The following is a 26,672-nucleotide window of genomic DNA, read 5'->3' as shown; positions in this document are numbered from 1 at the left end:
AAAAAAAAAAAAAAAAGAAAAGAAAAAAGATCTATAAAACAAATTCTGGGGGGTAGCCTGAAATGCTTAGTTAATTACCTTAACCCTTCACTTTGGATGTTATTTAGCAATTTGTAGAGGCTAAAATTTAATGTTGTTTCCTTATGCAATAATTTTTAAATATGGATATTAATTCAAGAAGCAAAGCACACAAAACCCATTTTACCTTTCATTCATTACCAGTAATTTTGAAGGAATCAAACTATTGAGAGAAAGAAACTCCCCACCACAGATGAATGTCTGTAGTCAGTAGTCATTTCAAGGTGTGTAAGCAATGAAAAGAAATAACTGGCAGTCCAAGGCTTTTGGGTGCTGTAGAAACATATTTGAACTGTGACAAGACTTGGATGCTAGTCTCAGTTCTGTCCCCCCAAAATTCTGAGAGCCTGTTTAAATAAACTCCAGTTTCAGAAGGCTAGGCTTTGTGATCGCTAAGATTTTTGCTCTAATTCTGTAATTCTATGAAATAAATATCAGAAGAGTATGGCACCCTTCTCTATCCAAATCATTACCTACATGTAATTTTGACATGAATAATTAGAGTGTCTATTCTTCTTACCCTCATGCCTTCAAACCGGGATAAGGCTCTTAGAGGTCTCAAAGCTCTTAATGTCCGTAATGATTTGATGGCACCGAGTTCTGAGTAACCAAGAGCATTGGCTACCAGGCTAACCAAAGAAACCTACAAAAGGAAAAAATGTTAATTAGTTCACCAAGAAATAAACTGTTGACTGAAGGTATAGGGTGTGGTATCTATTTAGTGCGGACTAAATACTAATTTGAACATACCTTGGCAACTTTCATCTTCCACATAGTGGGATCATTTTATATTGCCAGTCTGCTCTCATACTATTGCTTTTTTTTTTTTTTTTTTTTTTTTTTAACCAATGAAACCAGAATACTTGCGCATATTTATAAACACTTGTCAATACCTCCAGTTAGATATTTTACAACCATGGACCCCTTTTCAACCTGTGTATCAGGATTGAGTTCAATGCCAGATCCTCCATGGATGTGTGCTTAATATTATTGATTAGAAATAATATTTCTCTCTTGAATTTATGTAATATCTTGGTTATGCATTCTGGAAGCATTTACTATATAATAGCGTTAACTGATTACATATCTTATCTCCCTTTCCAGATCGTGTAAGTTTTTTATCAGCTGGGATGAAAATTCTCTTAACATGTCTAACACTGTCTGGACAGACATACTTTAGTCAAAATATGTTGGATAAATAATTATTCCAGGGGAAAATTTTTATCCAAACTACTGGACTTAAGATTTAGAATATAGTCCTCATCATTCAGAGCGATGGTACAGCTTCCTGACACAGGCTGAACATCCCTAATCTAAAAATCTGAAATCTAAAATGCTTTGAATGCTAACATGACAGTCAAAAGAAATGCCCATTGGAGCATTTTGGATTTGAATTTTTGGATTAGGAGTGCTCAACTGACATAGAATGAATATTCCGGAATCCAAAACACTTCTGATTTTTGATAAGACTCAACCTGTATTTATACTAAATTTTACTTAAATATATGAAAGATCAAAGAAGACATGTCCTTTTGGGGGAGGAACTTTATTTGCTTTAATTTTCTTTCAATATAATAACATGTCTTCATGTATAAATCCCAAGAAATAGCTACCATTACCATTGCCTCTTTATGTGTGAGGAAGTTTGAGCGCCACCCCCACCCACACCCAAAAAAGGATGCACAGCTAATAAGAGGTAGAACTGGCGATTTGAATCCAAATGATCTGACTTCAGAAGCATACATTAACCTTTTGCATCAATTAAAAATGTTTGTTCTTTATCTGAATCATAGAGCACAGAAAATGATTTGAATGACCATCTTCTCAGTTCTTTCAAAGATGGTACATAACTAGTGCTTTCCTTAATGCATAAGAGGGAAATTAATTCATTATATCCACAATGGCTTAAGGGCATTAGGGCATAATTTCCCAAGAAAAAAGGCTGTTGAAAATGGATTTAAGTGAATTCTCCCAACAATCTTATGAAGTGGGATGAAATTAATAATGTGCCCAAGAACACAGGATATAAAGAGTGACACCAAAACCAGAACCCAGGCTTTAAAAGCATGTGAAGCCACTATCCTCTCATTGTTTAATTTAGCGTACTTTTTAAGAATTGAACAGAATAATACATGACTTGACTTCTAAAGTTGATTAGTGGCAGGATAATTGATTGAGCTATTCATTTCTGTCTTACGTTTGCTGTTATAGAAGACTGGAAAGATTGGAAAGGTTATTAGCGAACACACAGGCTTCTATGTTCTGTGCTCCTTTTCCTCAGGAGGCATTAACAGCTTCTTTATGTTTCTAGAGTTACTATCTGAAGATTTTTCTCAACCTCCCAACAAAGTCCTTTATTTGAGACATGGGATTTTAAAGGGATGTGGCTGCAAATTTCTCAAGACCTTGAGGTAAGGAAGCTCATGCTTTGAAAAGAAAAGTAAAACTGGGTGTGATGGCCTATGCCTGTAATCCCAGTGCTTTGGGAGGCGGAGGTGGGAGGATCACTTAAGGCCATGAGTTCAAGACCAGCCTGCACAATATAGTGAGACCTTATCTGAAAAAAAAAAACTTAAAAAACAATTAACCAGGGATGGTGGCACACACTTATAGCCCTAGCTATTTGGGAGGCGTAGGCAGGAGGATTGCTTAAGCCCAGGAGTTTGAGGTTACAGTGACTATGATCATACCATTGCACTCCAGCCTGGGCTATAGAGTGAGAGCCTCTTTTCTCTTAAAAAAAAAGAAAAAAAAAGTAAGGTACTATCCAGAACAGTGGGTTTTAGAAAGATAGGAAGTCATGGGTTCAAAGGTTGAAAGGTGCCACCTGCATCTAACCACCCTCCATGGCATGGAATTGTGTGTTGTTGGAGAAGCTGGGCTTAATGAAGCTGCACTTATTTTAATGGACCTTATGGCCCAGAGGACATAGTGCCAGAGTTGCAGCCACAATATGTGAGAATCAGAGGAAATTATCACCACATTTCTAGGCTACATATGTCCTAGAGTTTCTGAAAGTTCCCAAGGGGAGATCGTCAAAAACTACCTGACATTGGATTTTCTGACAAATCTGTGCTGGGATCTGTTGCATATTTGAATTATATAGGAAAATAAAGGGAATTTAAAATATTTTTAGGACTTTGAGAATACTCACTGCAGATTGGTTTAATCAAGTAACTTAAAATGATTTTTCCATGCAAATCACTCTGATAAGATTATCACAATCTGATCAATCATATACATAATTTTTTTTTCCAGTTTGCATGACTTAAGTACAATGTCATTTTGAATAAGGCGAAGTGGTTTAACTGATGTGAAAAAAATATGCTTTAAAAGCTATTTTGAAATAAGACCTTTCAAATCTCTATTATAAGTGGAGGTAGCTCCTTGCAAGAATTTTAAAGATTTGCAACATACATAAAGTTTGAAGATAATGACTACATTAGTAGGGTGCTTTACAATTCACAGTGATCTCTTTCGCTCATTATCTTTGTGTCTCAGAATAGTGAAATGACCAATCCAAGGAAAGACAGCAACAAGTAAACATATAACTAGAATTTAGGTCTTCTGTTTTATGTCTAATGTGTTTTCACCTTAGCAAATTTGTTCCCAACCTTTCAATACATAGTGTTTCAATCTTATCTCTTTTGTGCTAAACACAAAAGGCATTCTTGCCAATGTGTGCAAAGTATGAGATACTCATTTCCAAAAACTAAATTTTTAATATGAATTTACATGACTCTAGGCACCATATCACACTACACAGCAAATAAATGGAAATGTCTGTGATAGAGGTGTCAGGGGTTGGTTCAGTTGTCATCCACACCTTTCTACATTCTTATGGCAGCTGAGAATGAGAAAGGAAAGAATAATGCAGGATGAAGTTGATGGTTCCAAAGAAGAGTCTGGAAATCCTGTGATTGGTTAAGGAACCAAGGAACAGGAATGTATTTCCCTTGAAAATGACTAAAGACAATGTTTAAAGTTCAACATGAACATAAAAGATAAAAACTCTATATAACCTCCATACATTCTGATGATATATTTCTATCTAAAAGCTTGTATAATTTTTGATGATAAGATCCATAAGCATTCTCATGAAAATCAGAATAAAAGAATATGCCCATCAACAACATTATTATTTAACACTTTCTGGAAAAAGAAGAGTTATAAGAGTTAGAGAAGTGGGAGAAATCATTATTTGTAGGTATATTGTCGTTATCTTAAAAAATCCCATAAGACAATCAAGTGAAAACTATTATAAACAATAACCTAATTATTTTAGGTGGTTGACAAATGCATTTTCATCTTAACTTTTAAAAAAGTTTGTGTAGGAGTCTTTTGAACTACAAAACTTTAAAAATATAATTCAGAAAAAGTAAAAGTATAAGAATAATTTAAAATTTTGTGAAGAAGAAAAGCAGAGAGGACAAATTTCACCGGATATTAATTATAAATCTACAGTAATTAAAGCTGTTATATTAGTAGACAAAGAAGGAATGAAATAAAATAAAGCTCAAATTAGCATGTGGATACTGAGATTTAGCACGTGGATAAGAAGAGAATTTTAAATGAGAGGAGAAATAGAACAACTGATTATTCATTAAATGAGAAACCACATGGAAAAAAAATAATACTAGAGCCTTACCTCACACCTTATACCAAATTAAATTCCACGTTGATCAAACATTAAAACATAAAATATGAACTAATGGACAAAGAAAGAAACAAAATTCTCAAACAAAAAAACTGAAAAAAAAAAAAAAAAACCGGAATATTTTTAACAGTCTTGAAATGGGTCTTCATAAACATGAGAAAATCAAGAAGAAAAAAAAGTCTGATAAATTTGACTAAATCAATATGAAAAATTTATACATGACAAAAAATTCAAGAGACGAAAGACCAAATTAGAAAAATATTCATACCACCTGTAACAAAATACTGAATTTCCTCAGTATATAAAGAGCTCCTACAACTCATCCAGTAAAAGCTCATTAACCAAATAGTAAAACACATAGATTCTTTCTAAACTTTTACTCTATCTGTTTGAACAACATATTTATTTATACCCCCATTGAAGTTCAACTAGAAGAAAAGCAAAGGAATACAGACAAAGATAGCAGGACAAGAGACAACAAGAAGAGTTTTAAAACATTCTGGACTGTGGAAAGCAGAGGAATAATTACTTTCTCATCAGAGAAAGAGCAGCAGAAATGCAGGTGCCTGCAGAAGCAACACAAATTGTTTCAACAAAAATGCTCAGAAGGCTCTGGACCTGGAGGCCCTTGGTTGCTCAAAAACAGAGGGGCAATGGATGGAGCTGAAAACAGAACTGATTAAAATTTTGTACACAGGAAAGCTAGACACTCTTGAGTCCCTTCACCCAACGCTCTCCAACCCTTCAAGAGAGCAGAATAAAATACAACTTCACAACTACTGGAGTAAAATCTGTACTTGCTACAGAGGTCAGAACATTTAAACAGTTATCTACATTGTTGTTGGGTTTCTCTGCAACACCACAGATCTCTCTTTCAGTATATCTTGAAGTTGAGTTTTTCCCATTAATAGTACTGAGGGGCTTAAATAGCATATGGATTAGCTCAATATTTCTTAGGACAAGGGCACCTGGAATTTCAGATTGCTAGGTGCACACCTTCCTGCTTCCATGACAAAGGAGCCCTATTTCCTATCTGCTGAGTAGTTCCTAGAAAAGGGGTCAGGTAGTGGTGAGGGGCAGGTACAAAGCTGCCATGGGAATGGTAGCAGAGGACTCTATTGAAGGTGGGAGGTTGGGGATACTGGTTACAGAGGGATTTGTCCAGCTGGGGTGAGTAAGGTGTACAGCAGGAATAGAGCGCAGGCTTCCAGAGACTGTGGGAAGTCCTTCCAATGGCTGTGGGAAGTGCAGTCCCTATGCAACCTCAGTCAGAAATGGGAGTCCAGGCTGGGGGAGGTGGCTCATGCATGTAATCTCAGCACTTTGGGAGACTGAAGCAGGAGGGTTGCTTGAGCCTAGGAGTTTGAGGTTACAGCAAGCTATGATTGCACCACTGCACTCCATCCTGGGTGACAGAGAGAGACTTTGTCTCCTAAAGAAAAAAAAAGGATAATTTATTTTTATGTAAGGGGAGTTTGTAAGTTTATAATTCAAGGGCCACCTTTTTGCTTTCCCTTCTACTTTTATCTTTGCGGTTTATTTATTGGTCTTAACTTTATACATGATTAGAAAATTCACAATGCTCACATGCTATATAAAAGCAAACACCTTGGTCATTGTGTTATTGTTTATAATAGCAGGAAGCAGACAATCTAAGCGTTTACTCATCCCCAGATTAAGGATAAGTAAAATCTGGTGCACTCATCATTGCTGACTACAATATGGTACAGAGAAACCATGAGTTTCACAGGAATTTCACTTAAACATTCCAAACCCTATGTGCAGTGGGGAAGGGGTCTTTAAAATGAAGACTGTGAATCAGGTGATCTCTCTGTTTATTTCCTTGTCTGGAATTCTTAATTTGGCAATTTCAAGATGATTAAATCAAAATAACACTATATGTCGTTTATGTTGAAAAAGAACAAATCAAAGTATCTTTGCTAATAGATGCATCATCTTCAATCAAGCACACTACTAGAAAAAATTTTAAAGTGCAACTTTGATTCACTGTGAGCATAATTATTTCTGTTTATGAAGTGTGTAATTACGACTGTATCTTCAGGTGTAATTATTTCTTTTTCAAAAGATATGAATTGTTTTTGACATTTTACACAACGTATGTTATATAGTTACTTAACTAGATAACTTCTCTGTGCCTCAATTTTCCCATCTACACGCTAGGAAAGTAACAGTAGATGCTGCATAAGTTGTTGTGAAGATTAAACAAATTAAGCATTGAAGACAAAGGACAATTTATAGCTCAGTTAAGGTTGGTGGTTATTAATATTACAAATGATAACGCTTGTTTGCCTTTACTGTCACCATTTAGAATACTGGCTAATGAATTGCATCCTATGGGAAGGCCTTTAAGAAGAGAAAGGGTCATGTAGGTCTTCCTAAAATACCTATTTGCAGAGGTCGTGACTGGAGGCAGGAACATTTAGTAAGCTATTGCTTGGCCCAGTTGATTGCAGTGGTGTTGATGTGCTGAAGAGGAAGGGTGAGACTGTCCACTCATTTATTAGTAAAATGGAGAAGAACTTGCTGATTGATTGGTTGTGAGGGGTGAAAGGCAGAAAGGCTGAAGATGACATCTGGCCTGGATTTATACAAACATTACCGTCAGACTAAGTAGGGAATTTGGAAGAAATTCATGACTTAGAGGGGAAACATGATGACGGTGTGCAGATGGCAGGTGTATTCGCAGGTATTATTTAGGAAGCAGTTAGAAGTATGGGTTGGAGTTTAACAAAAGACCTGAATTAGAGATTAAAAGTCTCTGTTAAAAGCCATACTGTTTCAAAGAATGGGCTACAGCTACATTAGTAGGATTATCTTTTAAACTGGCCTGTGAGAAGTTTTCTTATTAATTAACTAATAATGCTAAAGGAGAATTAAATTCTTCCAAGAAATGGGCAAAATGAATCATTTCTATCAGAAGACATTTATAGAAAAAGTCAAATCACATACTAGACTGTTTACATGGAAATATATCTAGAGAGAGATCAGAAATTCATATGAAATGATGATAATTTATAATTATTTAGTTCCTTTACCCCAAAGCTCTTTTAATTTATTCTAATTCTCTCTACAAGAGCACTAGATAAAATTCAAGGCAGATGTCTGCATATTAGCAAGGCACCATCTCATTGTTTTCATTCACCACCACTTATACGCAATCACCTTCAGCGTCATGTGGGAACTCTGATTAGTTCAGCACAATATGCCAAATAGATCTGTGCCCTGTTGTAAAATATGGATCAAAGAACTCAGTGTTGGGTAAAGGTAGCTCTACCACCTACTAGCTGTATGACATTTCTAAACCTGTGAAATAGAGATAAAATCTGTAGCAAAATAGAAATAATAATATGAAAAATCAAAAGCTTATTAAAAAGATTAATAAATACTTTGTAAGTAAAAGAGGCATTTATAAAGAGGTTTGTAATGTAGGGGTTAGAACCACAGTCATTACAGCCAGATTACTTGGGTACCAAATCCAGCTTGGCCACTTATTAGCTCTGTTAACATGGGAAGGTAACTGAATATCTATCTTAGCTTCCCTACCTGCAAATTGAGAATAATTGTTTCTAAGTCATAGAATTTTGAAGATTAGATGAGTTAACACATGTAAAGTGCTTTCGGTGGCACCTGTACACAGTGTGCATTAAATCAGGGTAGTAATTTTCACTATTATTATGTAAGGCTCTTAATTAGTGCCATTCCCACAATAAGTGCTTACAAAGTACTAGGCGTAATATCTTGCTACTACTATTACTACTAATAACAATCTAGCTCCATTATTGAGGATGCCAATATGTCAATAATAAGTGTCAAGAACTAAGGCAGGAAACACTAGATCCTAGGGGTTGCTGGCAAATAGAAATACGTATTAGGATCAGAAAGTGTTCCTATGGTGCTTTTGTTCACCTCAACAGAGCAGCTGATGGGATTCTAAGGAGCCTGTGATTAAGCAGGAAAAGAATTCCAAAGCCATAATATCAAGCATCTCCTTTTAACCTGTGCTGTTAGTGAAAATCACCTGTGGACCATAAATACTCCACGATGGTTGAACCTTTTACTAGAGTTTGTTTGCACACATCAGCATATTAGGATGTTTTAGAATCAAACGAAGTTTTTATGAGAGATGCTCAGATGCATTTTCTCAGAGATGACTGCAAAAATTGATAAGGACCACAAGAAATCTGATGTTTTCAATACATTTTAAATAAATATTAATTAAATGATGTATTTAGTTCATTGTGTGGTCAACAGCAGCATCTATAGTATAGTTTGTGTAGTTATAGAATGTATAATATATAGTAAGGTATATTTTGTTTTTTAAAATGAACATAGTATCTTTTTGACCTTCAGCTGAGAAGAAAAGAATTGTACAGAATCTGAAAAAGTGGTCCTTCTAGTGCAGTATTCTGGAAGACAGAAGCATGAGTTGTCCTTGATTCCATCCTAAAGTATCATACTTGCTGTCTCCATTTCTTCATCTTCATTATTTTCTCTCATCCACAACACTAATGACCTTCATTTTGCCAAATCCAAATGTCAATCTTATATACCAATATTGCTTGATCTTTGACTTTTTTTCACTGTAGCCTTTGATAAAATTGATCACCTCACCTTTGGAAAAACCCAACTATCTTCTCTGGGTTTCTATGACACCATGCATATTTTGTTTTCCTATTAATTACTACTTCTCAGTCTAATTTACTGGCTGGTTCTCCTTTTCCCAACTTCTAAATGTTATAGTGTCTCCAGAGTTTGGTTCTGGGTTCCCTTGTTTATTTGCACTCTCTGCCTAGGTGAGCTAAAACAGGTTTGTAGCTTCAAATGCCGTATACATCTCGATGACCCTTAAATTTATGTACATAAGATTCTGGATTCTCTCCTGAGCTCTAGATCTATATAAAGTTCAGTATCTTGTTTTGAATGTCTAATAAGCATCTCAAATGAATATATATCAAATGAATACATCTCTCTCCCACTCATCATCTACCTACCCTGCCAAACCTTTTTTCTGATATTCCCCATCCCAGTTAATGGTTCTGTCCTCTACCCATTTGTTCACGGTGAAAGAAAATCCATTTGTTGATTCCTCTTTTTTCTTCACTCCACATATCAAGCCCATCAGTAAGTCTCATCACCTTAGCCTAAAATATCCACTTTCCTGCATTATTAAAACAACCTCCTGACGAGTTGATGGGTGCAGCACACCAACATGACATAAGTATACATATGTGGCAAGCCTGCACGTTATGCACATGTACCCTAGAACTTAAAGTATAATAAAAAAAAAAAAAAAAACCTCCTAATTGATCTTTCTGCTTTTACTCTTTGCCTCCCCCTCTCCTTAGCCAGATATGATCATTTTGTAACAGTAGATCAGGTCCCTGCTTATCCTGCTGCTGGGGCTTCTCATGGTAATTATAACTAATATATGATAGATTACATAATATTAATATATACGATATATAGTAAATTACAGTAAAATACGAACTTCTTGCCATGGCCACAATGTACTTTTTGAGTTCAGTTTCTACCACTCTTACTCATGTTTCATCACATGCAAGTACACAAGTTTTCTTTCTGTCTCTTGAATCTTCTTGGCTCATTCCCACTTCAGGCCCTTCCGCCTCTACTCCTCTCTTCTCCCAGGTCTTCGAATGACTGGCACCCTCCCCCATGCACCTCCTTAGACACCTTCCTGGACACTAGCTGACACACTGCTCCTGCCCTCCCTCCACTTCCCCAAACACGCAGTCATTTACCAGCCTAGTACTCTGTTTTATTTTATAGCAGTGATCACCATCTGCCTTTATCTTATCTTTAGATTTTACTTGTTTACACGTTTCCTGTCTGTTCCTCTCCTCCCATAGAGTGTAAGCTTTAGCAAGGCTAGGTCTGGTTTGTTCATTTCTCCTTTGTCTTGAATGGCATTTGATCCTTTATAAGGTACTAAAAAATATTTATTGAATAAATGAATGAATTTTAGGATATCACAAAGATAGCTCACTATACATCTAATTTTATTTTTCGAGAGAGAATTGAAGAGGGTACATTTTTTACACAGACCTATTTCTCAAGTATGTGAACGTAGTTTTTGAAAGATACATTTGAAAGGAAGTTTTTTTGGTTATTCTCTTTATTTTCTTGCTTCATTGATTGCTTCCTTTCTTTACCTTTCTGTGACTGTTTAGTTTTGTTACAGTGATATACCCTATGGACTTTAAACTCTTTAAGTCCATTTTACTTGTACTTTCAAAAACTGTTTTAACCTTATGTTTACTTTAGCTTAGTTAATTCCCAGTACTCTGAGGACAAGCTGTTATCTGAGGTTGCATTAATTCGTATATTTAACCTTTGCTTTGGGAAAACTAAGAAAAGAGACCCATTTAAGATACATTAACTTACCCAAAGGAGGAGGCTTTCAGTACCCAGTTCCAATCTGCTAATTTTGACTCACTAAAAGCAAAGTAATTTGGGGGCACTATTCTTTTGTCATTCATGGAAACATTACTCAATAGATGTCTAAATGTCTATGTTAGGTGTGCAAGGATAAAAACATGATGGAAAATCCCCAACCTCAAGAGATTTTTACATCATAATCATGTTTTCCATATAAGGGAAGTACATAGAAATACTCAAAGTACAAATGAAGTAGTTCAGTAAATGTAAGTCAGAATGTTCTAGAAAACTTCTATCACATTTTAAAATAATCTTGCCAGGCACAGTGGCTCATGCCTGTAATCCCAGCACTTTGGGAGACCAAGGTGGGTGGATCACCTGAGGTCAGGAGTTCAAGACCAGCCTGGCCAACATGGCAAAACGCTGTCTCTACTAAAAATACAAAAAATTAGCCGGGCGTGGTGTGGGCACCTGTAATCCCAGCTACTCGGGCGGCTGAGGCAGGAGGCTCACTTGAACCGCAGAGACAAAGGTTGCAGAGAGCCAAGATCGCACCATTGCACTCCAGCCTAGGCAACAAGAGCGAAACTCTATCTCAAAAAAAATAAAATGCTAACAATATTCATACACGATAAAATCTTTTTGGACCAGAAAGGATCATTGAATGTATTTAGTGTTCCATCTTTCACAGAGAAGGTGGAGATTTTAAATGCTAAATCTCAAAGCCAGTCTGATGACAGTCTGACACACACACACACACACACACACACACACACACACACACACACATCTGCCTATTACAACTAATACATTTTTAATGGATCAGTTAGACAGAAAATCTATGGGGGAAAGGAGCACTGAATTGAGAATTAGTAAATTTGGACACATATCAACTTTATTACTAAGAAGCTGTGCTATCTCCAAAAAATATTTAAACTGAGGCTTTAGTTTCCTCATGTCTTGAATAAAGCCTAGATATTCCTTAAGGTCCACTCTAGCTGTAGAATGTGAAAATATTAAGTTTCCGTTTGTGGATAGCTTTTCAGAGTTATGTTGAAATTCATCTCTATTATTAATGAAAGGCCAGCCACGGAAATTGAAAGTCATTTCTGGTCTATTAAAAGTGACTTGGCAGCAGATTTCTTATCAACTTAAAGGGTTAAACACATTTTGGTTATATAATTGTGAATATGTATTTGTGGGAGGAAGAAGGGTAGAATTTGGATAGACCCAGACTCATCAAAAATGAGAAAAAGAATGAATGCACACATATGGCAATCATTGATTCATATTGGCAAGTGTTAGAGCTAAAAATAAAGTGCTTTGTGATTGCTAGGAAATGGCTAGAGATAGTATTTGAAGCACCTTGATTTGTGAAGATTAGGAGGCTGTGAAGCCTTGTGCAATGGAATATCACAGACTACAAGGAATCAGAGGACTGTCATGTTGTCCCAGTGCTTCTCTGTCGTTTGAAATAAAAAAAACAGGCTGCAAGTCAGATAAATTCCATAATTGGCAATGTTCCTATGACTACTCACCCCAGGGTAATCAGATTCAGAACAGACCTACACCTAACTCTTTGCATGGTAAATATCTGATTAGCTATGGGGATCTAACTACTGATTTAAAAATGGAAATGCATTTTGTTGTGTCTGTGGGTATGTGGCTGTGGCTGAATGAACTCAGTACATGGGTTAATTTAACAGTATTTAGTCACGTGCCCTCTAGGAAGGGATTAAAGTGCAGTTTACACAATTTCTGACCTTCAGTCATTTTTCATTTTGCCTCTTGGAGATGTTTGTTTGTTTTTTTAAACTGAACTGTTAGTAAGCTAAGTGCTTACATCTGTCCATCAACACATTATTTAGCTATTACTTACCTTGAGGCACTTAACTTTCAAAAAAATAAAAGCTGTCTGTTTGTGGTATAAAACAACTCTCCCTGTGTTTTCTCTTGCCACTGCCCATGTTTTTAGGACCTCCTCTACTCTTTCCCATGAGATATTCCTCATTATTGCATATATTATAGTTCTGTTTAAATAACTGCATAATTATGTCATCGTTAGTGAAAGTCAGTTTTAATAATAGAAATATATGAAATGTCAAACTTGCCTCTTTTAAAAACAACTTTATAAAAATCATTCAAGATACTTACATCAACAATCAAGAAATCTAGCCAGCACCAGGCATTAGTGAAATATGTTTGAAATCCATAAGCAACCCATTTGAGAAGCATTTCCAGAATGAATATATAGGTGAAGACTTTGTCAGCATATTCTAGCATGGTTTTGATAGTCTTTCGCTGTTCAATGTATATATCTTCAAAGGCCTGTGAATCAAAAATATTTTATTTTACTTAAATGGCTTACTTCAAATATTCTAAATATCTGAAAAAATTGCTTAGTATAATAGTGAGTACAAAACAATAATTTGATTATTGATATTTTACATAAACATTGCACATCAGACACAATCTAAAGACTAAAACTAAGTGTGAACATGCTGGCAGGGAAATGTCATGCCTTTAGTGATTTAGAATGTGCTTTCTTTCCTACTTCTCACCCCTAAGTCTCTATCTCAATTACTGCTACAAAGACATGCTTTTAATGAAGTAATATGAACTCAGAAATAACTAGAAGTTCTGTTAATGAGGGACAGAATTGGCCTATTCAAACATTACTTTCTACAATTTCCTGAACTATCTGACTTATTTTGAGAGAATAAGTTGATTATACATGAAAAAAAACCTAAAATACACTTTTAGTCCATAAATCTTAATACAATTATTCGGGAAAACTGGATGGTATTTGACAGGGAAAGTAACGTGGTTACAGAATGTCTCTGCAAATGGTTGTCTCAGTGAGGAAAACATCTGTTAGATAAACACCAGATGAGAAATTCCATCTGGCTGTTTCATGGTGCTGATTTGTTCTGAACTGAATTTTGCATCGTTAAACCTTGGGTGCCAAGCTCTGCAAGACACAGATATGCCTTTTCTTTTGATTCTGAAGCTCAGTGTTTGCATCTGGTAATTTCTGTGAATAAACTGCTTCACCAGAATCTGATTCTTGCCAATATGCATTTCACTTACCAAAGCACCACTACTGAGAAGGATCATGAACACAATGAAAGTCTCAAACCAGTTGTGCTCAACAATGCTGTAGCAGGTTTTCCGAAGATTCCACCAGATCTTTCCTTTGCCTTCTTCTGTACTTACTTGACAGAATGGAAACTTTTAATACATCCTAAAATCAAATATAGTTTATTTAAAATATATTTTCATCTTAAATAGGAAAAAATAAACTTTCTTGTTTCTTCCCCACTCCACTTCCAGGTAATCATTTCATAGGGTAACCATCTCCTTCATTTCCTAGTTATCTTCAGCATCCCTCCTGTATATTGAATTATTCTTAGACTTATATACTCAGCCACCTACTTAGAATTTAAGGAAATATTTTATCTAGATTTGCTTAAGTAACAATGATTTCCTTCTTCACCACCAGTCAGGATTATTTTGCCTCAAGGCCATTGATGAAAATAGTCCAGGTGCAATTCTCAGGTTTGAGGCAAAACTACATGTTCGAGTTGTTTATTCATATTTTGATGTGATCCTGGGTTTTTACTTCTTTTCACGCACAGAAAATCTCGCTGTTTTCCCAGGCATCAGCCACTGTCAATTTTCCGAAGCTAATTTATTTTTCAGCCTCAGTGCTTTTCTTAGTCACACCTATGACTCAGCTCGTCAGTCAGTATTTCCTTTCCCTTTGTCCTCCCCCTCCTAGATTTCACATTATTTCTAACTCCCATCCACTCTTCTGCTGTAAGATTCTGAGCTACTACTCATCAGATTAAGTCCAATCACACTGAATAATAGATATTCATTGATTTGTGTGCAAGACACTGTGCTGCTTTCTGTGAGAACAGCTATTGCTTTCCCTGCCAAACTCCACAGTACAGCTACATCTCAAAACAGCTCTAGCCAGAGCACATTAACTGCATTGGAACTATAAGGGAGGGAATGTAATTACTGTAGCATCTATAAATCAAATCACCATTGCCAAGGAGTTCTAAAGGGATTACAATATCAATGACATGACATTCTAGAATGCCACTTATCGCATAGGGTCAGCTTCCTCACGTTACGGAGAATGAGAAAAAACAAAAAGACCGATCAGATCATTTTAATTGCCCAGGAATAGTCACTGCTGTAAGTATAATCCAGAAATCTAGAGAGATTAACTTTTTACAAGAAAAAAAAAAAGGAAAATAAAGATAAACATTCCTTCACTATCTCTTTTAAATATTTTTCTTATTTAATTTAATTTATGTATTTATTTCGAGACAGGGTCTTGCTCTGTTGCCCAGGCTGAAGTGCAGTGGCATAATCATGGTTCACTGCAGCCTCGATTCCCTGCAAAAGTTCTGAGATACAGCTGTAGCTGAGGTAGTAGTGACCACAGGCATGTACAACCATGTCCAGCTAATTTATTTTTTCTTTATTATTATTATCAATTATTATTATTATTATTATTATTATTATTTTGTAGAGGCAAAGCCTTACTATGTTTCCCAGGGTGGTCTTAAACTCCTGGGGTCAAGCAATCCTCCTACCTTAGCCTCCCAAAATTTTGGGGTTACAGGCATGAGCCACCACACCTCGTTTCATAAATATATTTTTTTAAAATGAGGCATATTCAGTCTCTGTAAAGAACAAGGAGAGATTGTATTTAATCACATTAGAGCTTGTTTACCTTCAGTAAAACAAGCTTCTGGTTTAAGATCTTCTTCGGGTTCAATTTCAGCTTGTTCACCTTCTCGGGGTAGAGCAACATCAACTGTGCTTCCTTCAGATGAGCTGGTTGCATTTAATTTCTGGAAACAAAATCCCATTTCAAAGATGTGATTTTCCCCTCTTTTATTTAACTAACTGGGAAATACTGTGTCATTTTGTGAAAAAAAAAAGTAGTGATAGCATTTAACTCTATTAGCGTTACTGACCATTATGTACTAATAATTTAACGTAAATCAAGACATACTATTCAAAATAATATGACTACTGACCTGAATCAGACAAAAAAAGTTTAGACAACATTCAGTGTGGGTGGTCTGGAACGGATGGATTATACTGATTAACTTGTTTTATGATCTGCATTTGTATATGAATGCCATATGAACATAACTTAATACGTTAATATTGAGGCCAAGCCAAGAATAGTTGGATAAAGTGGTATGCTGACATCTAGTAATGATTATATTAACTAAAATACATCAAATCAAATTTTAATTTCCACCTCTTCAGATGGAAATTTTCAGAGGGCAAAGAATATTACCATTACCAGTTGTTTCTAAGTATTGTCCATGTTTCTATAATTTTAGAAAGGAAGAGCAGCACATTAACATGAGTCACAGTCATTATATTTCAACTTTGTGCTCTATTTTTCTCTGGCTTACATAATTTTCTTCTTATTTTACTAGAAGAAAAATGATGGATCTCTCTCTTTTTTTGAACTGCATAACTGAATTCAATACTTGCCAAAGAATTCTAAATGAAATGGAAATTTCTTCATAAATGGAATTGTCCAGAATCTCTATAGACTTTCATTAGGAGCACATTCTAAATTCAACGTACGATCCAGCTGTGAATATTTCCTTTAACTAAATCATTGTGACATGCCACATGGCTAGAAGAGCCACTGTAATATTACAAGAATAAATAATAAGTACTCTGAGATCACTTGGGAAGACAAGATTGTGCAATGTTTTATGAAAACAGATGCAAAGACATGACATACAGCACAACCTAGATAATGTAAAGTTTTTACGATGAAAGAATAGTGCATGGACATGTTAATGGTTTCAAAGCCCCCATTAACTTTGGTAGCTGAGTGTTAGGGTCACTCTGCCAAAGTCTTCTGAAAGAGTTACTGTGTTATTTTTAAAAATACCATAAACACAGTTCACGTTGGGGAAATTTGGCTCAAAATTCCTGACTTAATGAAGACATAATGGAAAGGTAGTTTAATATTTTACAATGTGAACTAATTAAAGGGTAGTATCCAGATGATACTTTCTGTTGTGTTACTTTAAAGGTGATATTAACCTGACATTAGCCATGTCCAAATATATATATTATGAAAATTACTTCATGTAAAAATACAATTTTTTAGTACAGTACCTCCTAGGCTGGAGTATGGTAAATAGAGAAGCTAGGCCATCACTTCTGGCTGATAGTTATTAGGGTCATGATAGCAGAACCTTTTTTTTTTTTTTTTTTTTTTTTTTAACCATTAATTTCCTCTACATTATGGAGAGGTGGGAAAGCCAAGACATCTTCTCCTCTCCTAGGATTTTTCTGCTTCTTATAGCCAGGAGATTTTTATACATTTAAGAAAGACCTAGGAAAATTACTGCTCGGTAGAATTGCAGCAGCTTCTGGTGTAACTAAGAAAATACTGGATAATTGTTTGGTCTCAGCCACTAACTTTTTCTTCCAATTTCACTGGTAGTTTATGGGTTAATTACTCTGGCTTTTGATGAGTGGCAGCAATAATATCCACTTTACAAGTAATAACAATAAGAAACCAATGTATTTGAGGTTAGTTATAGAAAGTTTCATTTTTTTGTCCTCTTGTCTAATCCAAACTTAGTGATTTCTGAGCCTCATCATAGTAAACCTCACCCTCCTCTTATGAAGCCATTTTTTCTTGCATGATTTTCTTCATGCTAAATTTTATAGAGCATTTAATCTATTATACTTGTTTCCTTTGACAAAATATTCTCCTAAATGTATGTACATATTTACATACATCTATGTATATACACACATGTATACCAACTACATACATACACACATATGTATACCAAAAGATCCAGTATATCACCAAGTATAGAACAGACACTGAATAGTTATGTTGGGTTCATGAAGAGTGAATCAATAAACATTTGAATATCCTTTAATGTCACTTTATAGAGAGAATTATAGTCTTTAGATAATTCTATCTCTCCATTTTGATCTATAACTCAAGTCTGGTCTGGAGAGAGTCTATCTAATTATATTAGAAAATGCATTTTCTTATTAAATAGGAATTATTTAATAAAAAATACTATGTTAATAATAAAAAAGTAATTATACATGTATACACACACGTACTTTTCCATTTGAAAACTTTAGAAAATATACTCACCCTTCACTTCCCATGTTACCACTGCTAATATAATTGTGAGATGTTTAATTTTTCACATTATCATTCTTCCATGTATTCTGTAGGTGTCTTATGTTTAATACAAATATATACATATTTAAAACAAACCCTTTACAGCACAAGTCCTAATAGCCACTAACCTGAATGACAATAGAATCAATCGTTTACACATATGGACCTCTGGGTGTATTTTTTGTTATTGGGAAGGTCATTAGATTACATATATTTGTGAATGTGGTTAAGTTGTTTGGATATAAATAATCTCTATTCTAATAGCTCTGAAGGTTACGCATTTATACATCTTAAGGTAGAGAGGGACAGTGATCACAGTTCACTTCTCTTCTCCTGGCATTATGAGGCACAACATATCTTTTGACAATGGACAAGGAAAAAATCCTGCCACCATTCTACTATTGATTGTCCAAGGAGTAGAACCCATTTCACGGAGAATTGCTTTACAGTTATTCCAGAGATTTTCTGATTATAAAGATAATCTTTCAGGCTCTGGAAAGTCCCTCAAGGAATGCTCAGAGGGAATCTTGGCAAAGCTTTTGCAAGCTCCCAGGATCCTCATGAACCAAAGCTTAGAAGATGGTAAGTTAGTTTTCATTTCACTAAAAAGTGTTTTATGGGAGGCTTCCTTATCTATGAAGGTTGACATAAAGTCAGCTTTCCCAAGTTGAAGAATCTGACTCAGTCATGATTTAATCTCTCTCTCTCTTTTTTTCCCCCCTCCTTGGGACAGGGTCTCACTCTGTGACCCAGACTGGAGTGCTGTGGCATGATCATGGCTCACTGTACCCTCACCCTCCCAGACTCCATCGATTCTCCCGTCATAGTCTCCCAAGTAGCTGGGGCTATAGGTGCATGCCACCGTGCCTGGCTGATTTTTATTTTTATTTTATTTTATTTTATTTATTTACTTATTTATTTATTGAGACAGAGTCTCGCTCTGTCACCCAGGCTGGAGTGCAGTGGCGCAATCTCGGCTCACTGCAAGCTCCGCCTCCCGGGTTCAGGACATTCTCCTGCCTCACCCTCCCGAGCAGCTGGGACTACAGGCGCCCGCCACCATGCCGCGCTAATTTTTTGTATTTTTAGTAGAGACGGGGTTTCACTATGTTAGCCAGGATGATCTCGATCTCCTGACTCCGTGATTCGCCTGCCTCGGCCTCCCAAAGTGCTGGGATTACAGGCGTGAGCCGCTGCAGCCGACTGATCTGGCTGATTTTTAATTTTTTTGTAGAGATAGGGTTTTGCCGTATTGCCCAGTCTGGTCTCAAACACCTAGGTTCAAGTGATTCATCCACCTTGGCCTCCCAAAGTACTGAGATTATAGGTATGAGCCACTGCACCTCGCCAATTTAATCTTATTAGTCAGAAATGCTACTACATTATTTTTTAATGCCCTAGGTCACATATTTATCATAGGAAATTACCTATGTTTTAATTCTATGAAGTTATGAAAATATCGCATCAATTATATACAATTTCTGAAGTTATGCATTTACCTATATTTATAAATTAAATTGTGAATCACATTCTTATTAAATTACATCAACTTACCAATTATGATCTACTACCTGATATGCTTTAGTCACTGGATACATAAAGAACTTTACTGCAGTATTTTTAAATCATTAATTTACACCCTGAAAAACTATATAAGCATTTTAAATTGTAAACATTTATAAAATACATATCTATACTATATACATAATTCTATACACTGATGTAATCTAAACAATCTAAACATTTTTCTAATTAAGTTCAACACTTTGGCATTCACATTCTAGTCAAAGGTGGTTTGTGATACATCTTATTATAGTCATAACCAAAATGACCTTCAAATTTATTTAAAAGCATATAACTGATTGAAAAGCAAGTGACCAATAAATATAAAGAATAACTTACTTTCTTTATATTGCCATAGCTGTGATACTACAATGATATAAAAAAGCAAAGAAACCTGAAGTTAAATTTACCATATTAAGGAACTCGATGACTATACTAAATAACTAAATTCATACTTGTTCTGATGTAGTTAGAAAAATATAATTGGGAATATAGGCATAATAATAGAAAGCTTCCATATAACACCACATAGTACAAGTTCAAACTTGTTTTCTTGTACTATTTTCTCCCTACTCCTCTAATATTTTATGGCACTTCAAGGTTAAATTCTTCCATCCCTTGTAGAAACGACTGGGTCTACAGAGGGATGATGGCTTATGCTCTACAAATGCACGCTGGAAAGCAGGTTTTAAGATGCAACATTCTCCAGGCCTAATTCAGTCACAGAAAACATGCCTGGCTGTAGCAGAAGCCTGGCGCAATGCTGTGGAAGCCGCACGCTGATCCAAGAACCATGTCCTCAAAGACATGGTACCTGAATATGAAGTTTTCAAGAAGGTTAACTACAAATACCACTCACAGGAATGAATGGGTTATTTCAACATAAGAAACAATAGAGTTAACACCCAAAAAAGGCCATGAGACCGTTCCCCGCTGCTCAATAGCGTGACCTTATATAGAAATTCCCCCATATGACAAATATTGCTCTTGATTTTTATCCAATTAAATAATGAAATTTAACTTTCAGAGATGAAAGAGAATGTTAGCAACTGGCCTACTTCCACTGAAATGCGCTCACATTTCATTTATTTTCAGTCAGCTATCAAATATTTGACTCTCACAAACTGCTGTATGATTCAAGAGGCAAAATAAAAGATTCAGCCATTACAGATTGCCTTTAAAATCTAGCCATTTCTCTAAAAAAGTTGTGGATTTTTGTCTTGCTAGTAGAAGAGGAAAGTTTTGGCCATACACACTATCAGGGCCTTAGTCTGATCTTTTGGATATGCATAACCATATCTGGACTTATGATATTTCACATGAAAAACAGACAGCCACACAGTGAAGCCCTTAGGTTGCTTGTCCTAGGTGGGAAGAACAAGGCCAGTAGCTCCTTTTTTTTTTCTTTTTTTTTCTCACGATCTCTTATTGAAAGATTAAAAATATGCACCACCACCATCTGGTTTGCCTGGACATATATTAAATGTACAACATCCCCGGAGCTCCTTTTATTTTTAAAATAGCCTGAATAAGAACATGGTATGTGAAACTGAAAATCATCATGCTGTAGTTGAAGAGTAGGGTAAAAGAGCATCAAAAGGGAAAAAGAAAAAGGCCATTTGTTTTCAGAAAGGACACAAAAGTATTCGGCTGAACGAGCCTTATTTTTTTTTTTTTTCCAGCAGAAGTACACTAAAGCACCAAGACCATCTTTAAAGGTTGAGATGGGTTTAAAATGGCTATTCACACACCCATCTGCTACTCTCAAAGAACTGCCTCACATTCAATTTCACAAAGAGCATTTGGAAGACACTGGTCATGTAACAGAGAAACTGAAAGCTAGAGTCATTATTCCATTGCTTTCCAAATTCCAAAAACAGCACAAAGCCTTTTCCAGAAGGGCATGTGCTCCGGACCTTAGTCAAACATCTACTTTCAAAGTTTCCATAAAGACTCTGAAAAGGAGGGAATCCTGTTACAAACACGGTGTAAATAATAATATGCCAGTATTATTTAATTCTTTTCTGCTTGTGAAAAAAAAAGAAAAAGAAATCAGATTTTCTTCAATGACTCATAATGTTGTTTTATTCTAAATCTAAAAATTTGGTGCTGAATAAAAAATTGCATAAATCACCATGGACTGTATCTTTGTTACTATTTTCCATAGATAATTTGATGTCATTTTTTTTTTTTTTTGCATTCTGCAACTAATTCTCAGTTATCCCTAGGGAAAATCAGAGTATGTATAAATTAAACCTACAGACAACCCCAAACTAATTAGATATTCCTTGTCACCAGAAGCCCTGAAAACTGCCCAATATTTGCAAACTCTTTACTTTTGCTTCAAAATTTCACTCCCAGAACCTGCACTCTGGCTGAGATTGCAGTAAGCAATGGAGAAAGTTGAGTCAATAGAATAAAATGAAAGCTCATTAAGCCACAAATCTACAATGATCTTGGGAGATGCCCTTTACCCCTCACAAAACTAAAATTAGTAATTAAAAACTGAAAATAGTAAATTTTCCAAGTCTCTTTTTTGCCTGGTCGGTTTTGGGTAGAACATTTAGGGAGAAATTAACATAGATCATGGAAATTTCAAATAAAAAATGGGTACACTAGGCCAATTACTTAATGATCAAAATGTAATGAATTTTCATCCCATATATCATGATGCTTTCTTTTTTAAGTAACTTTACAACGATCACTATGGTTTTGCAGACATAACTGTTCTTAACCTACATGAAAATCCAAGATATGTGTTGCCCAAATGCATACAGACTATGGCCCTTCATCTCCAAACCTCAGGATCACCCATCACCCTATTCTTTCTTTTTCTTTTTTCTTTCTTTCTTTTTTTCTTTTTCTTTTTACAGAACCTTTCCCCAAAACATGAAAGCAGACATTTTCATCTGGAGCACATGAATTGGATAGGTTGAAAATTATATTCATAGATCTGAATATAATGATCTGAAAATGGCAGTACTATCAGAAAAAAAAAAAAACCCTGTGAGGCTTATTTTGGTAATACAATTTACTTATAAAGGCTGAATCAACAACAAAAAGTTGTGGTCTTATTTTAATGAAATAAAAGCAGAGAAACAAAAAAATGCATGCCCTCCTACATCCCTGACTATATTGAACCATAAACATTCCTATCATGTTTTAAAATAGATATTATAGATCCTATAGAGCATGCAATTGATTTTAAAAGGCTAAAGACTAAATTAGAAAACTCATTAGCAGAATTAAATATGATGTTGGGATTGCCCATCTCGCCTGACCATGCTGTGATGTGTCACACGATTCAGCAGAGAGCAGCTGGGCAAGTCTAGCACTTCCTTGCCATGGCAGGGGAAGGAACATAGCTGAGTAGCATGCAGGCCAGTCAAAATTCATTTAGAACGTGATTATACATGTACAACTTGCTTGGGTAACCTGGGTAAAAGTGATGGCACGAGCCTCTGGCTGGTTAAAAAACACCAGAGCTGCATTCTTGATGGCTCCAGCTTGATTTTACTCCTGTGAGAAGTAAGAATGGTAAGCGGTGAAGGTCACAGTATGATATTGCTAGATTGTGTTTGGAATTCAACTTCAAATATGATTGTTAAAAGCATTTATTCTGTATCTTTCACTTAGGAAGACAAACCAATAATCTTTTAAGAATTAAATTGTAAAAATTCATAGTTATATAAATATTTCAAGAAATCGTGATTATGAGAACTTAAAAAATATAAAAACATAAGAAATTCTAACATTAGGAGCTTCTCAAAAAGATTCTTATAATTCAAGTTTTTGCAATATAAAAAAATCACTATTTGAATCCATCCTCAATTTCCTGACCTTTTTCAGCAAAAAGTTTGTATTTGCCCCCCCTCCATACCAGCCCATTTATGTTGTGGTATCATATATAAGATATATTACACACTATATAAACGCAATTCCTGTTTATCCTAAAATCTTCTAGGGATCCATTTCTCGTTTAGCTGCACTAGTCTCAGGTATCCCTTTTATCAGTGAAAATGAACAAGAAGAAATACAATAACTAGAGTTTTTAAATACATCTAAATTAATGATTAATTTTACCTGTCCCTCCTCTCAAGTAGACTTCATGAAATTTTTCAGTGAAAAATGTATAACTCTGGTGGGTTTACTTATATGAGTGCTCCTTTTATTAGCGAAGAGGAAGAAAATTCGTGCTCTGCAAAGAAATTCAATAATTCTCTTGCTACTTGGGTCAAAAACCTAAGAAACATGACCAAAAGTCACTTTATGTTGTTAATTTTAAAAATGTGTTCATGTGTGTGTGATACTATTAAAAAGGTAATGACCAGCCATTGTAAGTGTGCACCTGAGTGTGGCTAGCCACTTTTGGAATTTCAAATAAAAAATGCCACTTTGCTAGAATTCATCTAATCCTGCTCTATAATAATTAGAACATGCTGGTAGGCTTTTTATTTTAAAAACTGTCGCTTTTTATCTTGTGTGTGAGCTGTTATGAGAGTTTCGGCCTCTGTTACTTTTTGGTAGTATTGGATTGACTAAATCTTCACAATAAAATTTATTCGTCCGAATGATTTAATATTTACTGGTGCTCAAGAATAATTTGGAAATTTATCTGCTTTATAAAAATACCATACTTTTATTTTTAATGATTTTCCCCCCACTAACATATTTTATATATTTAAAATAATTTATTTACATTTTGTAATTGAATTCTACGTATTCAAAATTTAGCTTGGAAGAGGATAAAGTAGTTATTACAATCACCCTAGAAAACATTTTTGTTCAGGTAAGAAGTGTTTTCCAGGATTACATAACAAGGGAGAGATTTATATCTTGTTATTCTAAATTTATGATGTTTAAACCATTAGAAAGACATGATAATGAGCATTCATTTGAAATACCTATGGTCATTATGAAATTTTTAAAGTAGTTTGGAAACCAACTGTTCGGTAGGAGGAAATTAAGATATTTACTTTCCATAAATCTGATGTCAAAAAATTCTGTGGTATGAATCTAGAAAAGTTTTCTGCCTTTTAGCTTTTCTGCCTCTTTTGACCCCAAGTTTTACGCTACTTTGCCTCTAGTTTTCTCTTTTTTCTTTCACTTTATAATTACTTATTTGATGAGCTCCTTCATTTTCAGGTAATTATAAAATCTGCATTATCAAACATTTTACCTTATTTTTAAACCCTGACCTCTGACTTAGACTCTGTTTCCCAACACTGATGCTTCTAATTCAGTATATCCCAATTGAACTCCTTTTCCAACATAAACCGGGTAGCCCTTTTTAAAGGCCACTTCAGAAAGTGGCATTGCTGTTTTTCCATTTTCCCAGATTCTTTAGTAGGTTTCTCAAGTTGCCAATGAGTCTCAATTCTCATTACTTATTACCCTAGCTGAGAATTTTATCACTTCATTGCTATCGAATGATTATCACCATATTCCCCAAGATAATCTTTCTTATCTTTCACTCTAAACTGTTTTACTCTTTGATGTCAAATTAATGTTCTTAAAACAGCACTTTCCTATTGCCTTCCCCTGCTTCAGAACAGAAAATAGCTCCCTATTAACTCCAAACTCTGTGGCTTACTTTACAACTTTATAATCTGAAACTACCTCACACATTCAAACATATTTTCCACTATATATTCAACCAACACTTACCTCCGTAGATTATCACTGCATGATAATCTGCAATGATAACCCAAACTCTCTTTAATACCAAGCTCCTGTCAGCTCCAACTTTCCTTTAGTAAAGCTTCAGCATTTTGCTTTCTGTTAATCTATATTTGACCCAAACTTTGAGGCTTATTTCAATTTTATCTCTTCCATTTAGCAATGACTCTTGCTGTCCTCAATATCTATAGCCTTATATGCAACCTGACAGGATTAAACTTTTTAATAGGTCTTTAATGATTTCATGAGTTCATGTTAGCTTACTCAAATATGTTGAGATTTCCTTGAAGGAGAGTTTTGTTATAGAGCTCTCCTTCACCCCCAGCATCCAGCAGATTGCTGAATTCACAAAAAGTGCTACGTTCTTGTTAATTGACTGGTATTGCTTCTTACATAAATTCATACAAGTGATCGGAAATAAAATTAGAGCTGAATTCTTAGTTTATCAGAATGAGCAACATAAATTAGAATTGAACTCACTAAGCAGACTTAAAATGGAATTCAGAGAAAAAAATCACTACCTAATTTTGTGGGTATTTTACCTTTTTCAAAATATTTTCCAATTTATTATCATACTATCTTTCAGCAACTCTAAAATACCTGAAAAAACTCAGGAAGCTATGAGTTGTAAGATTGTCAGCTACCTATTATAAGGATTTCAGATCAAATTTTGTTGATATGCTTATTTTAAAAAAGAGTTCCAAAATATGCTCACAAAATCAGACATTGTTGGTTTGGTTCCCACTGTGTCAACATTATACCCTCAAGCTAAAACGTGTCTTTGATAACTCCATCTGTACTAGACTTACTTTGTATTCATATATTAAATGTCTATAAATAAATAATAGTAAAGAATTTTAATCCTCTTTTCCACAACACAGAATTGAAGAATTCATACCATTACTACTGTGATAGAAACTTAAGAATACTAACCATGCAGTAGGAATGATTAGTATCCTTCCTTCCTTCCTCTTTCCTTCTCTTTCTTTCTTTCTCTTTCTTTCTTTCTTTCTTTCTTTCTTTCTTTCTTTCTTTCTTTCTTTCTTTCTTTCTTTCTTTCTTNCT

General features: G+C 35.0%; 1 protein-coding gene across 1 annotated transcript in view; it reads right to left on the bottom strand.

Moving 5' to 3' along the window:
* The window catches only part of SCN3A (sodium voltage-gated channel alpha subunit 3), a 117,671-nt gene that overhangs the window by 13,047 nt on the left and 77,952 nt on the right, over positions 1-26,672 (bottom strand). Inside the window, 5 exon segments of the mRNA XM_017889190.1 lie at positions 599-721; positions 13,307-13,480; positions 14,243-14,388; positions 14,391-14,396; positions 15,903-16,023. Of these exon segments, the coding sequence (XP_017744679.1) occupies positions 599-721; positions 13,307-13,480; positions 14,243-14,388; positions 14,391-14,396; positions 15,903-16,023 (570 nt within the window).

The sequence above is a fragment of the Rhinopithecus bieti genome, unplaced genomic scaffold (genome assembly GCF_001698545.2).
Source record: "Rhinopithecus bieti isolate Rb0 unplaced genomic scaffold, ASM169854v2 scaffold_18745, whole genome shotgun sequence".
Taxonomy (NCBI): domain Eukaryota; kingdom Metazoa; phylum Chordata; class Mammalia; order Primates; family Cercopithecidae; genus Rhinopithecus; species Rhinopithecus bieti.
Note: the sequence above shows the minus strand (reverse complement) of the source record. Positions and strands in the feature narration are given on the sequence as shown.